Source organism: Scyliorhinus canicula, chromosome 29 (assembly GCF_902713615.1).
Source record: "Scyliorhinus canicula chromosome 29, sScyCan1.1, whole genome shotgun sequence".
NCBI lineage: Eukaryota > Metazoa > Chordata > Chondrichthyes > Carcharhiniformes > Scyliorhinidae > Scyliorhinus > Scyliorhinus canicula.
The window spans coordinates 8,843,567-8,856,097 of record NC_052174.1 but is presented as its reverse complement, the minus strand read 5'-3'; the positions used below and the strand labels follow the sequence as shown (position 1 = coordinate 8,856,097).

The 12,531-nt window shown below is 51.9% G+C and overlaps 2 protein-coding genes across 2 annotated transcripts in view; both read right to left on the bottom strand.

Annotated features, from left to right (window-relative positions):
* Positions 1 to 1,109: 1,109 nt before the first annotated feature.
* Positions 1,110 to 11,181, bottom strand: LOC119958451 (E3 ubiquitin-protein ligase RNF19B-like). Its single transcript, XM_038786991.1, has 3 exons — positions 10,926 to 11,181; positions 7,645 to 7,794; positions 1,110 to 1,814 (listed from the first exon to the last, which is right to left on the bottom strand). The coding sequence occupies exons 1-3, from the start codon at positions 10,944 to 10,946 to the stop codon at positions 1,374 to 1,376; spliced, it is 612 nt and encodes a 203-aa protein (XP_038642919.1). The 5' UTR covers positions 10,947 to 11,181; the 3' UTR covers positions 1,110 to 1,373.
* The window catches only part of LOC119958298 (vigilin-like), a 71,920-nt gene continuing 70,343 nt past the window's right edge, over positions 10,955 to 12,531 (bottom strand). Inside the window, exon 15 of the mRNA XM_038786732.1 lies at positions 10,955 to 10,992. Within this exon, the coding sequence (XP_038642660.1) occupies positions 10,955 to 10,992 (38 nt within the window). The remainder of the gene's footprint in view (positions 10,993 to 12,531) is intronic.

The following is a 12,531-nucleotide window of genomic DNA, read 5'->3' as shown; positions in this document are numbered from 1 at the left end:
GAGGGAGGGATTGAGTGAGTGCGCGACGGAGGGATTGAGTATGCGAGGGAGGGATTGAGTGAGTGCGAGGGAGGGATTGTGTGAGGGAGGGATTGAGTGAGTGTGCGAGGGAGGGATTAAGTGTGTGTGAGGGTGGGATTGAGTGAGTGTGAGGGAGGGATTGAGTGAGTGTGTGTGAGGGTGTGATTGAGTAAGTGTGAGGGAGGGATTGAGTGAGTGTGTGTGAGGGATTAAGTGAGCGTGTGTGAGGGTAGGATTGAGTGAGTGTGTGAGGGAGGGATTGAGTGAGTGTGTGTGAGGGATTAAGTGAGCGTGTGTGAGGGTAGGATTGAGTGAGTGTGCGAGGGTGGGATTGAGTGAGTGTGCGAGGGAGGGATTGAGTGAGTGTGCGAGGGTGGGGTTGAGTGAGTGTGCGAGGGAGGGATTGAGTGAGTGTGCGAGGGAGGGATTGAGTGAGTGTGCGAGGGAGGGATTGAGTGAGTGTGCGAGGGTGGGATTGAGTGAGTACGAGGGAGGGATTGAGTGAGTGTGCGAGGGAGGGATTGAGTGAGTGAGTGAGGGAGGGATTGAGTGAGTGAGTGAGGGTGGGATTGAGTGAGTGAGTGAGGGTGGGATTGAGTGAGTGAGTGAGGGTGGGATTGAGTGAGTGAGTGAGGGAGGGATTGAGTGAGTGAGTGAGGGTGGGATTGAGTGAGTGAGTGAGGGAGGGATTGAGTGAGTGAGTGAGGGTGGGGTTGAGTGAGTGAGTGAGGGAGGGATTGAGTGAGTGTGCGAGGGAGGGATTGAGTGAGTGTGCGAGGGAGGGATTGAGTGAGTGTGCGAGGGAGGGATTGAGTGAGTGTGCGAGGGAGGGATTGAGTGAGTGTGCGAGGGAGGGAGTGAGTGTGCGAGGGAGGGATTGAGTGAGTGTGCGAGGGAGGGATTGAGTGAGTGTGCGAGGGAGGGATTGAGTGAGTGTGCGAGGGAGGGATTGAGTGTGTGTGCGAGGGAGGGATTGAGTGAGTATGTGCAGGCCAGGATTCTAATTTAACAATGTATTGCTTTTCCCAGCCTCTGACCAGCTCTGGTGAGTTACTCTCCGCAGGATTCCCAGCCTCTGACCAGCTCTGGTGAGTTACTCTCCGCAGGATTCCCAGCCTCTGACCTGCCCTGGTAGCCGCAGTATTTATATGGCTGGGTTCAGTTCAGATTCTGGTCAATGGTAACCCCCGGGAGATTGATATGTTGGGCGGTCGGCGATAGAAACCTGAACTGCTCAACTGGCCGGAATTGGAGGAGTGCAGAGATCTCAGAGGGTTGTGGGGCAGGAGGGGGTAAGAACATAAGAAAGAGGCTCCAACATTGTCTATGGTCACGGCCGATCCAGGGCCTTTCTAACTGGAAAGAAAGGCTTGCCTGGGCGCCATGGGTTTAGCGCAGGATGCCACATGGTACCACTGGGGTTTGGCTCCATAGCACGCGGTGTACGTCTCTAAGCAACGGTAACAGAAGCAGTTGGAACAGTTCCTGCAAGTAACGTACTTGCAGCCCCCCGCGTGGGCAATCAGTGTTCTGCAATCAGGGCAAGCTCGGACCACTGGGCACCCATTGACGGTCACCAACGGGTTGTTTATCGAAGGGCAGGAGAGCAACAGCGCCACCATGCTGCAGGTCTCCCTCTTGCAGCCGGCCCCCTGCGGCGATTCTCCACGCCATTCCCTCGTGCAGCTCCAGCAGAACTGATAGGTCTTCCCTCCGTTCCCACAGCAGGCTGGGCACTCCCCGCAGTAGTCCTCCGCGTCCAATCTCTGCACCAGGAGACCGCACCCTGGGCACTGTGGGTAGGAATGCCAACAGCGCATTTAGTAGCCGATCCCCTCCCCCCCCGCTTCGCCCGCAACATAGCAGCTCACCGAGCCCCCTCCGATAGCACCTCCCAAACCCGTGCCCAGGAAGCTCGACGCCACCCAGGGCAAAGCAGCCCCGCTTGATTGGCACCCCATCCCCAACCTTCCCCATTCACCATTCGACGCACAGTGGCAGCCGTGTGTACCGTCTACAAGATGAAATGAAAATGGCTTATTGTCACGAGTAGGCTTCAATGAAGTTACTGTGAAAAGCCCCTAGTCGCCACATTCCGGCGCCTGTTCGGGGAGGCTGGTACGGGAATCGAACCGTGCTGCTGGCCTGCCTTGGTCTGCTTTAAAAGCCAGCGATTTAGCTCAGTGAGCTAAACCACTGCAGCAACTCACCAAGGCTCCCGAGGCAGCACCTTCCAAACCCACGGCCTCTACCATCTAGAAGGACAAGGGCAGCAGATACCTGGGAACCCCACCCACCTGGAGGTTCCCCTCCCAGTCACTCACCACCCCGACTGGGAAACATATCGGCCGTTCCTTCACTGTCGCTGGGGCGAAATCCTGGAACTCCCTCCCTAACAGCACAGTGGGTGTACCTACACCTCAGGGACTGCCACGGCTCAAGAAGGCGGCTCCCCCACCACCTTCTCAAGGGGCAATTAAGGATGGGCCATCAACGCTGGGCCCGGCCAGTGAATGAATTTGTAAAAAATAAAAACAACTCGCATTCGGGGGCACTGTGCACCAATCTGGCCTCCTCGTTAGAAAGAGGCGCCTGGAAAAGACGCGCAAAAGATTCACTGGAACGATACCAAGACTTGAACATTGCCGGGCTAAGAGGGTGACCAGGGAGCGGGTTTAACTGAGATTTTTCTCACCCCAGAGGAGTTTGCTGGTGTTGATGTAGAGACGGTGTTTCCAAATTGGGCTGGAGGGTGGGGGGGGGGGGGGGGGGGGGGGGGGCATAAATGAGACAGCGAGCCCCCAACAAACCCTGTGGGAAATTTCAGGAGAGAACCTTCATTATAGTAATAATAATTATTGTCACAGGTGGGCTTCAATGAAGTTACTGTGAAAAGCCCCTAGTCGCCACGTCCCGGCGCCTGTTCGGGGAGCCCGGTGCGGGAATTGAACCCGTGCTGCTGGCCTGGTTCTGCATTACAAGCCAGCTGTTTAGCCCACTGTGCTAAACCAGCCCGTACCCGGCAGACTGGTGAGGGGGGGGGGAAATACATTTCCAGGGATGCTAGGTAAAGATGGAGAAGGGATGGAAAGGATGTGTTGATGGGGTAAGACGAAGAGGAGAGGGAGTACGGGGAGGCTTGTGAGGAGTGGGATTTACCAGCACGGACTTTGGAGGTTCAATGTGAGGTTATCCATTTTGGTAGGAATAACAGCAAACGGGATTATTATTTAAACGATAAAATATTAAAGCATGCTGCTGTGCAGAGAGACTTGGGTGTGCTAGTGCATGAGTCACAGAAGGTTGGTTTACAAGTGCAACAGGTGATTAAGAAGGCAAATGGAATTTTGTCCTTCATTGCTAGAGGGATGGAGTTTAAGACTAGGGAGGTTATGTTGCAATTGTATAAGGTGTTAGTGAGGCCACACCTGGAGTATTGTGTTCAGTTTTGGTCTCCTTACTTGAGAAAGGACGTACTGGCGCTGGAGGGTGTGCAGAGGAGATTCACTAGGTTAATCCCAGAGCTGAAGGGGTTGGATTGAATCTATCATCAAGGAAGAAATTGCGAGGCATCTGGATAGAAATTGTCCCATTGGGCAGACGCAGCATGGGTTCGTAAAAGGCAGGTCGTGCCTAACTAATTTAGTGGAATTTTTTGAGGACATTACCAGTGCAGTAGATAACGGGGAGCCGATGGATGTGGTATATCTGGATTTCCAGAAAGCCTTTGACAAGGTGCCACACAAAAGGTTGCTGCATAAGATAAAGATGCATGGCATTAAGGGTAAAGTAGTAGCATGGATAGAGGATTGGTTAATTAATAGAAAGCAAAGAGTTGGGATAAATGGGTGTTTCTCTGGTTGGCAATCAGTAGCTAGTGGTGTCCCTCAGGGATCCGTGTTGGGCCCACAATTGTTCACAATTTACATTGATGATTTGGAGTTGGGGACCAAGGGCAATGTGTCCAAGTTTGCAGATGACACTAAGATGAGTGGTAAAGCGAAAAGTGCAGAGGATACTGGAAGTCTGCAGAGGGATTTGGATAGGTTAAGTGAATGGGCTCGAGTCTGGCAGATGGAATACAATGTTGACAAATGTGAGGTTATCCATTTTGGTAGGAATAACAGCAAACGGGATTATTATTTAAACGATAAAATATTAAAGCATGCCGCTGTTCAGAGAGACTTGGGTGTGCTAGTGCATGAGTCACAGAAGGTTGGTTTACAAGTGCAACAGGTGATTAAGAAGGCAAATGGAATTTTGTCCTTCATTGCTAGAGGGATGGAGTTTAAGACTAGGGAGGTTATGTTGCAATTGTATAAGGTGTTAGTGCGGCCACACCTGGAGTATTGTGTTCAGTTTTGGTCTCCTTACTTGAGAAAGGACGTACTGGCGCTGGAGGGTGTGCAGAGGAGATTCACTAGGTTAATCCCAGAGCTGAAGGGGTTGGATTATGAGGAGAGGTTGCGTAGACTGGGACTGTACTCGTTGGAATTTAGAAGGATGAGGGGGGATCTTATAGAAACATTTAAAATTATGAAGGGAATAGATAGGATAGATGCGGGCAGGTTGTTTCCACTGGCGGGTGACAGCAGAACTAGGGGGCATAGCCTCAAAATAAGGGGAAGTAGATTTAGAACTGAGTTTAGGAGGAACTTCTTCACCCAAAGGGTTGTGAATCTATGGAATTCCTTGCCCAGTGAAGCAGTTGAGGCTCCTTCATTACATGTTTTTAAGGTAAAGATAGATAGTTTTTTGAAGAATAAAGGGATTAAGGGTTATGGTGTTCGGGCCGGAAAGTGGAGCTGAGTCCACAAAAGATCAGCCATGATCTCATTGAATGGCGGAGCAGGCTCGAGGGGCCAGATGGCCTACTCCTGCTCCTAGTTCTTATGTTCTTATGTTCTTATGATTATGAGGAGAGGTTGAGTAGACTGGGACGGTACTCGTTGGAATTTAGAAGGATGGGGGGGGGGGGGGGGATCTTATAGAAACATATAAAATTATGAAGGGAATAGATAGGATAGATGCGGGCAGGTTGTTTCCACTGGCGGGTGACAGCAGAACTAGGGGACATAGCCTCAAAATAAGGGGAAGTAGATTTAGGACTGAGTTTAGGAAGAACTTCTTCACCCAAAGGGTTGTGAATCTATGGAATTCCTTGCCCAGTGAAGCAGTTGAGGTTCCTTCATTAAATGTTTTTAAGGTAAAGATAGATAGTCTTTTGAAGAATAAAGGGATTAAGGGTTATGGTGTTCGGGCCGGAAAGTGGAGCTGAGTCCACAAAAGATCAGCCATGATCCCATTGAATGGCGGAGCAGGCTCGAGGGGCCAGATGGCCGACTCCTGCTCCTAGTTCTTATGTCCTGCTCTCGTGTTGTCAATTCCATTTTTATTTACTTGTTCATTGGATATGGCCGTCGCAGGCTGGGCCCAGAATTTTTGATGAATGTAGGATTTCAGATGCATTATGTGTTTGGTGGAGTAAGGTTTAAAAACCTTGGTCGACGTGTGTTTGACTGCTGAAGTCATGTTTTTTTCGAACTCTTGGTTCGAAAGATGACAAAGGTTTTGGGTGCCTGAGGTGCGATTAACCGTCGTAAAAAACTTCTTAAAAAATAAATTTAGAGCACCCAATTCATTTTTTCCAATTAAGGGGCAATTTAGCATGGCCAATCCACCGACCCTGCACATCGTTGGGTTGTGGGGGCGAAACCCACGCAAACACGGGGAGAATGTGCAAACTCCACACGGACAGTGACCCAGAGCCGGGATTGAACCCGGGTCCTCGGCGCCGTGAGGCAGCAGGGCTAACCCACTGCGCCACCGTGCTGCCTCCACCGTCGTAAAAAAACGTGGGCTAATACAACCTTGGTTTGATTGAGGGATTCCCTGTGGAGTTCAATCGTTTTCAGCTTTGGCGAGATGATGCCGTTGCAGGGCGGAGCTAAGTATTTTTTTTTTGGTTGAAAAGGCATTTTTCTGTTCCGGATGAACCTGGGACCGCCAGTCAGTCTTTTGCTCTCTGCACTTCAGTTCAAAAGAGATTGGCGGTCTTTAGAGCGGTGCAGACTTGTCTGAGGACAAGGGGGAAGAGATGAAACTAGCCAGTTGAAAACAGCTTTTGAAGACATCCAGCCAGAGTTTTTTGCGGGGGTTTGGACTGGAGTGTCAAGAGATGTCTTTCTCAAAGAATAATGTTGCAAAGTTTTACTCTGTGCCATTGGCATTTAGGGTGGATTGAGAACCGAGATGGTCTATTTTCTTGCTGTTTAATTGGGAATAAAGATAGCAGTTAAGGGTATTGTATTCACTGCCTTCAGTGGTATTTTTTGAGGGGTAACTGTAAGCTATTTTCGGACGTGATTGGGGTCCATTATCCTACATTGCTGCGTGTGGGGCCTGGAGTCACGTGTAAGCCAGACCAGAGTAAGGACGGCATTTTGGAAGGTCTAATGCAGGTAGGGAATATACAGTGAATGGTAGAACCCTCAAGAGTATTGACAGTCAGAGCGATCTAGGGGTACAGGTCCACAGGTCACTGAAAGGGGCAACACAGGTGGAGAAGGTAGTCAAGAAGGCATACGGCATGCTTGCCTTCATTGGCCGGGGCATTGAGTATAAGAATTGGCAAGTCATGTTGCAGCTGCACAGAACCTTAGTTAGGCCACACTTGGAGTATAGTGTTCAATTCTGGTCGCCACACTACCAGAAGGATGTGGAGGCTTTAGAGAGGGTGCAGAAGAGATTTACCAGGATGTTGCCCGGTATGGAGGGCATTAGCTACGAGGAGAGGTTGAATAAACTCGGTTTGTTATCACTGGAACGACGGAGGTTGAGGGGCGACCTGATAGAGGTCTACAAAATTATGAGGGGCAGAGACAGAGTGGACCGTCAGAGGCTTTTCCCCAGGGTAGAGGGGTCAATTACTAGGGGGCATAGGTTTAAGGTGCGAGGGGCAAGGTTTAGAGGAGATGTACGAGGGAGGTTTTTTACACAGAGGGTAGTGGGTGCCTGGAACTCTCTGCCGGAGGAGGTGGTGGAAGCAGGGACGATAGTGACATTTAAGGGGCATCTTGACAAATACATGAATAGGATGGGAATAGAGGGATACGGACCCAGGAAGTGTAGAAGATTGTAGTTTAGTCGGGCAGCATGGCTGGCACGGGCTTGAAGGGCTGAAGGGCCTATTCCTGTGCTGTATTTTTCTTTGCTCTTCTTTGTATCCCTCTAGTCCCATCCTTTGTCAAGATGCCCCTTAAACGTCACCAAGGTACTGCGTGTGGCCCTCTCCACCCCCCCCAAAACATCTCAAGTCTCTGAGAGAGCCAATGTCCACAACCCACTCCCTACTTAAACTGGAATACATCACCTGAAAAGCAAACACAAATATGCTCACCCCTCACTCTCTGTAAGTTCACTGAGCCAACCCAAACACGAAAGATAGACTTTTACCCCACGAGCCCCCAATTTGTTATGGGCCAGGGTTCAGAAGTCCTCTGCATTGGACTGTGGAGGGTCGCTCCCATCCTACAGCACGCAATCTGACCCGCTTCGAGCCCGGATGACCGCCCCCCCCCCCTCCTCAAAGAAAACCATAGCCAAGTTCTTACGGTGTTTTACCTTCCTGTGAAACTCAGCGTCGCCCTTCGCCAGTCGCGAGACCTTCTCCTCGTAGCATCTCCGTTCGGAGTCTGAGAACAGCAGCTGGCTGCGCACCTCCTGCCAGGCCCAGCTCTGCCCGCACTTGGGGCAACTCAGCTTGTGGACTCCCTGTGGCAGAGACAAGCCCGTAATGAGCCTCTTGGCCGTGAAAAGGACGTCGCCGATTCGAGCTGCGCCCTTGCAATAACAACTTGCATTTGTATAGCCCCCCCCTCCCCTCCCCTCTCCTCTCACGCGGTCAAACATTCCCGAAGGCGCTTCACAGCGTCACGGAAGGGGATGACGAAAGCTGGGGAGTGGGGGGAAGACAGAGCTCCAGATCCCAAGCGATTGACTGGGGCATGTCGTGTGGGTTGCAAACCTCGGACTGCTGGTTTCCTCCGGGTGCACGGTTCCTCCCAGGAAAATGCAGGTTGGGGGATTGGCTGAAAAATGCCAATCAATTCTAGAAGGAGAGAAGGAGGCGGAGAGGTTAGGGAGAGGGTTACCAGAGCTTGGGGTCAGGCAGAAAAAGGCAAAGCCGCCAACCATCGAGCCGTGGGAATCGCGGGGGGGGGGGGGATGCGCGAGATGGCCAGCAGTGAAGGAGCGCAGCGTTCCCGGAGAGTGGTGTCACTATAATAGGGGGATTGTGTTCGCGATCTCCAGTATTACATGCAATACGGTAAACTCTGGACTGCATTGGGGAGGGGGGGCGGGGGAAGGGGGGGCGGGGGATGCTGGCTGACCTGGGGGTCAAAAGTCAGAGAGCACAGGTAAGGAGGATTGTAACAGGATGCCTTGCAGTTCTGTGTTCATGACCTGAAAATGCGTCAGGAACCAAGTTAGTTGACAGCGATGGAGTAGGTCTTTGGGCATGGTAGAAACAAGACAGGTTGTCGGGGGCTTGAGGAGTTTTCAGGGGCAATAGAAACATGGATACAAAACTGACTGAATAATAGGAAGCAGCGAGTAATGGTCGATGGATATTTTTCGGGTTGGAGGGAGATTTGTAGTGGGGTTTCCCAGGGGTCGGTGTTGAGGCCCTTGTGTGTATATATATATATGATATATATTAATGATCCAGATCTTGGGGTGCAGGGAACAATTTTAAAGTTTGTGGGAGATACAAAACTTGAACTGTGAGGAGGAGAGTGTAGCACTTCAGAAGGAGAGGGACAAGTGGGCAGAGAGGCGGCAGATGAAGTTTAAGGTGGTGAAGTGTGAGGTGATGCATTTTGGTAGGAAGGACTTGGAGAGACGATATAAAATAAAGGGTAAAATTCTCAAAGGGTAACAGGTGCAGAGGGATCTGGGTGTACAGGAGCAGAGGGACCTGGGTGTACAGGTGCAGAGGGACCTGGGTGTACAGGTGCAGAGGGATCTGGGTGTACAGGTGCAGAGGGACCTGGGTGTACAGGTGCAGAGGGATCTGGGTGTACAGGTGCAGAGGGACCTGGGTGTACAGGTGCAGAGGGATCTGGGTGTACAGGTGCAGAGGGATCTGGGTGTACAGGGTCAGAGGGACCTGGGTGTACAGGTGCAGAGGGACCTGGGTGTACAGGTGCAGAGGGACCTGGGTGTACAGGTGCAGAGGGATCTGGGTGTACAGGTGCAGAGGGACCTGGGTGTCCAGGAGCAGAGGGACCTGGGTGTACAGGTGCAGAGGGATCTGGGTGTACAGGTGCAGAGGGATCTGGGTGTACAGGTGCAGAGGGATCTGGGTGTACAGGTGCAGAGGGATCTGGGTGTACAGGTGCAGAGGGATCTGGGTGTACAGGTGCAGAGGGATCTGGGTGTACAGGTGCAGAGGGATCTGGGTGTACAGGCGCAGAGGCACCTGGGTGTACAGGAGCAGAGGGATCTGGGTATACAGGTGCAGAGGGATCTGGGTGTACAGGCGCAGAGGGACCTGGGTGTACAGGAGCAGAGGGATCTGGGTGTACAGGTGCAGAGGGATCTGGGTGTACAGGTGCAGAGGGACCTGGGTGTACAGGTGCAAATGGATCTAGGTGTACAGGTGCAGAGGGATCTGGGTGTACAGGTGCAGAGGGATCTGGGTGTACAGGTGCAGAGAGACCTGGGTGTACAGGTGCAGAGGGATCTGGGTGTACAGGTGCAGAGGGATCTGGGTGTACAGGTGCAGAGGGACCTGGGTGTACAGGTGCAGAGGGATCTGGGTGTACAGGTGCAGAGGGATCTGGGTGTACAGGAGCAGAGGGACCTGGGTGTACAGGTGCAGAGGGACCTGGGTGTACAGGTGCAGAGGGATCTGGGTGTACAGGTGCAGAGGGACCTGGGTGTACAGGTGCAGAGATCATTGAAGGGGGCAGGACAGGCGGAGAGAGCAGCGAATAAAGCAGAGAGTATTCTGGGATTTATTAATTGGGCCGTAGAGTACAAGAGCGAGGAAGTTACACTGAACTTATACCAGGCACTAGTTAGGCCTCAGCTGGGATATTGTGCACCGTTCTGGAGCCACACTATAGGAAGGATGGGAACACATTGGAGAGAGAGCAGGAGAGATTCACAAGAATGGTTCCGGGGATGAGAAACTTCAGTGATGACGATAGATTGGGAGAGGTCGGGAACGTTCCCTTCGGAGAGAAGACGGAGGAGATTTGATAGAGATGATCAAAATCACGAGGGGGGCTGGACAGAGTAGATCGGGAGAAACTGTTCCCCCCTCGTAACAGGATCGAGAGCGGGAGGGGGCAGAGATTTAAAGCGATTTGCAAAAGAAGCAAATGTGATGTGAGGGAAAACCTTTTCCCCCAGCGAATGGTTGAGGCCTGGGATGTGCTGCCTGGGAGTGTGGGAGAGGACGGTTTGACCGAGGCAGTGTGTAGAGAGTTACGGGGAAAAGGCAGGGGAACAGCATTAGATCACATTGCTCGTTTGGAGAGCCGGTACTTAATGACGATGAACGTGATAGCCTCCTCTTGCGCCGTCACGATTCTGCGATAGTTGACTACATTTGAGGTTGAGGGTGGGGGGTGAAAGGTTAATATGGGTCGCCGTGATCTTATTGAATGGCAGAGTAGGCTCGAGGGGCTGAATGGCCTCCTCCTGCTCCGAATCTGTGCCTTCATATCACCATATGAATTCGTAGGCCCCAGGATTGAGGCCTACCCAGGGTTTTATAAACACATCATTTATAACATGAACCAGGAGGAGACAGGGCCTCTCAGCCTGCGGTGAAGCGTTGGAGGGGCTGAATGGACATACGAATGACCAATAAGGAGCACCGAGCTACCCACCGAGTCCAGAAGGACCTTCATTTGTTTCTTCAGCAGCCTTGAACTCCTGAAGTGCGGGCACGTGCTCCTGGTTTGGGAACACCCTGTCAAAAGAGAACGTACTTCAGGTCAAGCCCGTATCTGCTTTCCCAGATCTCTCGCCCTCCAGGACGGCCGACGACAGCTCGCTTTCGGGTAGGCGTCTCCGCCACCGTGAATCGTTCGACATAAGAACATAAGAACTAGGAGCAGGAGTCGGCCATCTGGCCCCTCGAGCCTGCTCCGCCATTCAATGGGATCATGGCTGATCTTGTGTGGACTCAGCTCCACTTTCCCGGCCCGAACACCATAACCCTTAATCCCTTTATTCCTCAACAAACTATCTATCTTTACCTTAAAAACATTTAATGAAGGAGCCTCTACTGCTTCACTGGGCAAGGAATTCCATAGATTGACAACCCTTTGGGTGAAGAAGTTCCTCCTAAACTCAGTCCTAAATCTACTTCCCCTTATTTTGAGGCTATGTCCCCCTAGTTCTGCTGTCACCCGCCAGTGGAAACAACCTGCCCGCATCTATCCTATCTATTCCCTTCATAATTTTATATGTTTCCATAAGATCCCCCCTCATCCTTCTAAATTCCAACGAGTACAGTCCCAGTCTACTCAACCTCTCCTCGTAATCCAACCCCTTCAACTCTGGGATTAACCTAGTGAATCTCCTCTGCAAACCCTCCAGTGCCAGTACGTCCTTTCTCAGGTGAGGAGACCAAAACTGAACACAATACTCCAGGTGTGGCCGCACTAACACCTTATACAATTGCAACATAACCTCCCTAGTCTTAAACTCCATCCCTCTAGCAATGAAGGACAAAATTCCATTTGCCTTCTTAATTTAGGGCAGCAGGGTAGCATGGTGGTTAGCATAAATGCTTCACAGCTCCAGGGTCCCAGGTTCGATTCCCGGCTGGGTCACTGTCTGTGTGGAGTCTGCACGTCCTCCCCCTGTGTGCGTGGGTTTCCTCCGGGTGCTCCGGTTTCCTCCCACAGTCCAAAGATGTGCGGGTTAGGTGGATTGGCCATGCTAAATTGCCCGTAGTGTCCTAATAAAAGTAAGGTTAAGGGGGGGCTTGTTGGGTTACGGGTATAGGGTGGATACGTGGGTTTGAGTAGGGTGATCATGGCTCGGCACAACATTGAGGGCCGAAGGGCCTGTTCTGTGCTGTACTGTTCTATGTTCTATTTTCACCTGTTGCACCAACTTGTTGTGACTCATGCACTAGCACACCCAGGTCTCTCTGCACAGCGGCATGTTTTAATATTTTATCATTTAAATAATAATCCCTTTCGCTGTTGTTCCCACCAAAACGGATAACCTCACATTTGTCGACGTTCTCCCGAGGAGCGACTGTCAAACAGAATCTGCCCCCCGAGACACATCAGGAGGGACGTTCGCCGCAGGGGGCTGCAAAGCCCGCTGGGAGATGTTGGAAGGAGGTGGGGATTTCTGGAGGGAATTCCTGGGGACCTCGGGGGTCCCCTCGGTTACCGAAGGGGGCGGCTGCCATTGATGGAGCGATTCAGTTCGGGTGGGGGTGGGGGGGGGGGGGGGGGGGGGGGGGGGGGGGGG

What these genes read in the sequence shown, in the direction of transcription:
- LOC119958451 (XM_038786991.1), bottom strand. Translation starts at nt 10,946, where the DNA reads ATGAAGGTCCTTCTGGACTCG. An exon ending in TGAAGGTCCTTCTGGACTCG is followed by an intron (nt 7,795 to 10,925) that starts GTGGGTAGCTCG and finishes TCTCTGCCACAG; the next exon opens with GGAGTCCACAAGCTGAGTTG. An exon ending in ACGCTGAGTTTCACAGGAAG is followed by an intron (nt 1,815 to 7,644) that starts GTAAAACACCGT and finishes TCCTACCCACAG; the next exon opens with TGCCCAGGGTGCGGTCTCCT.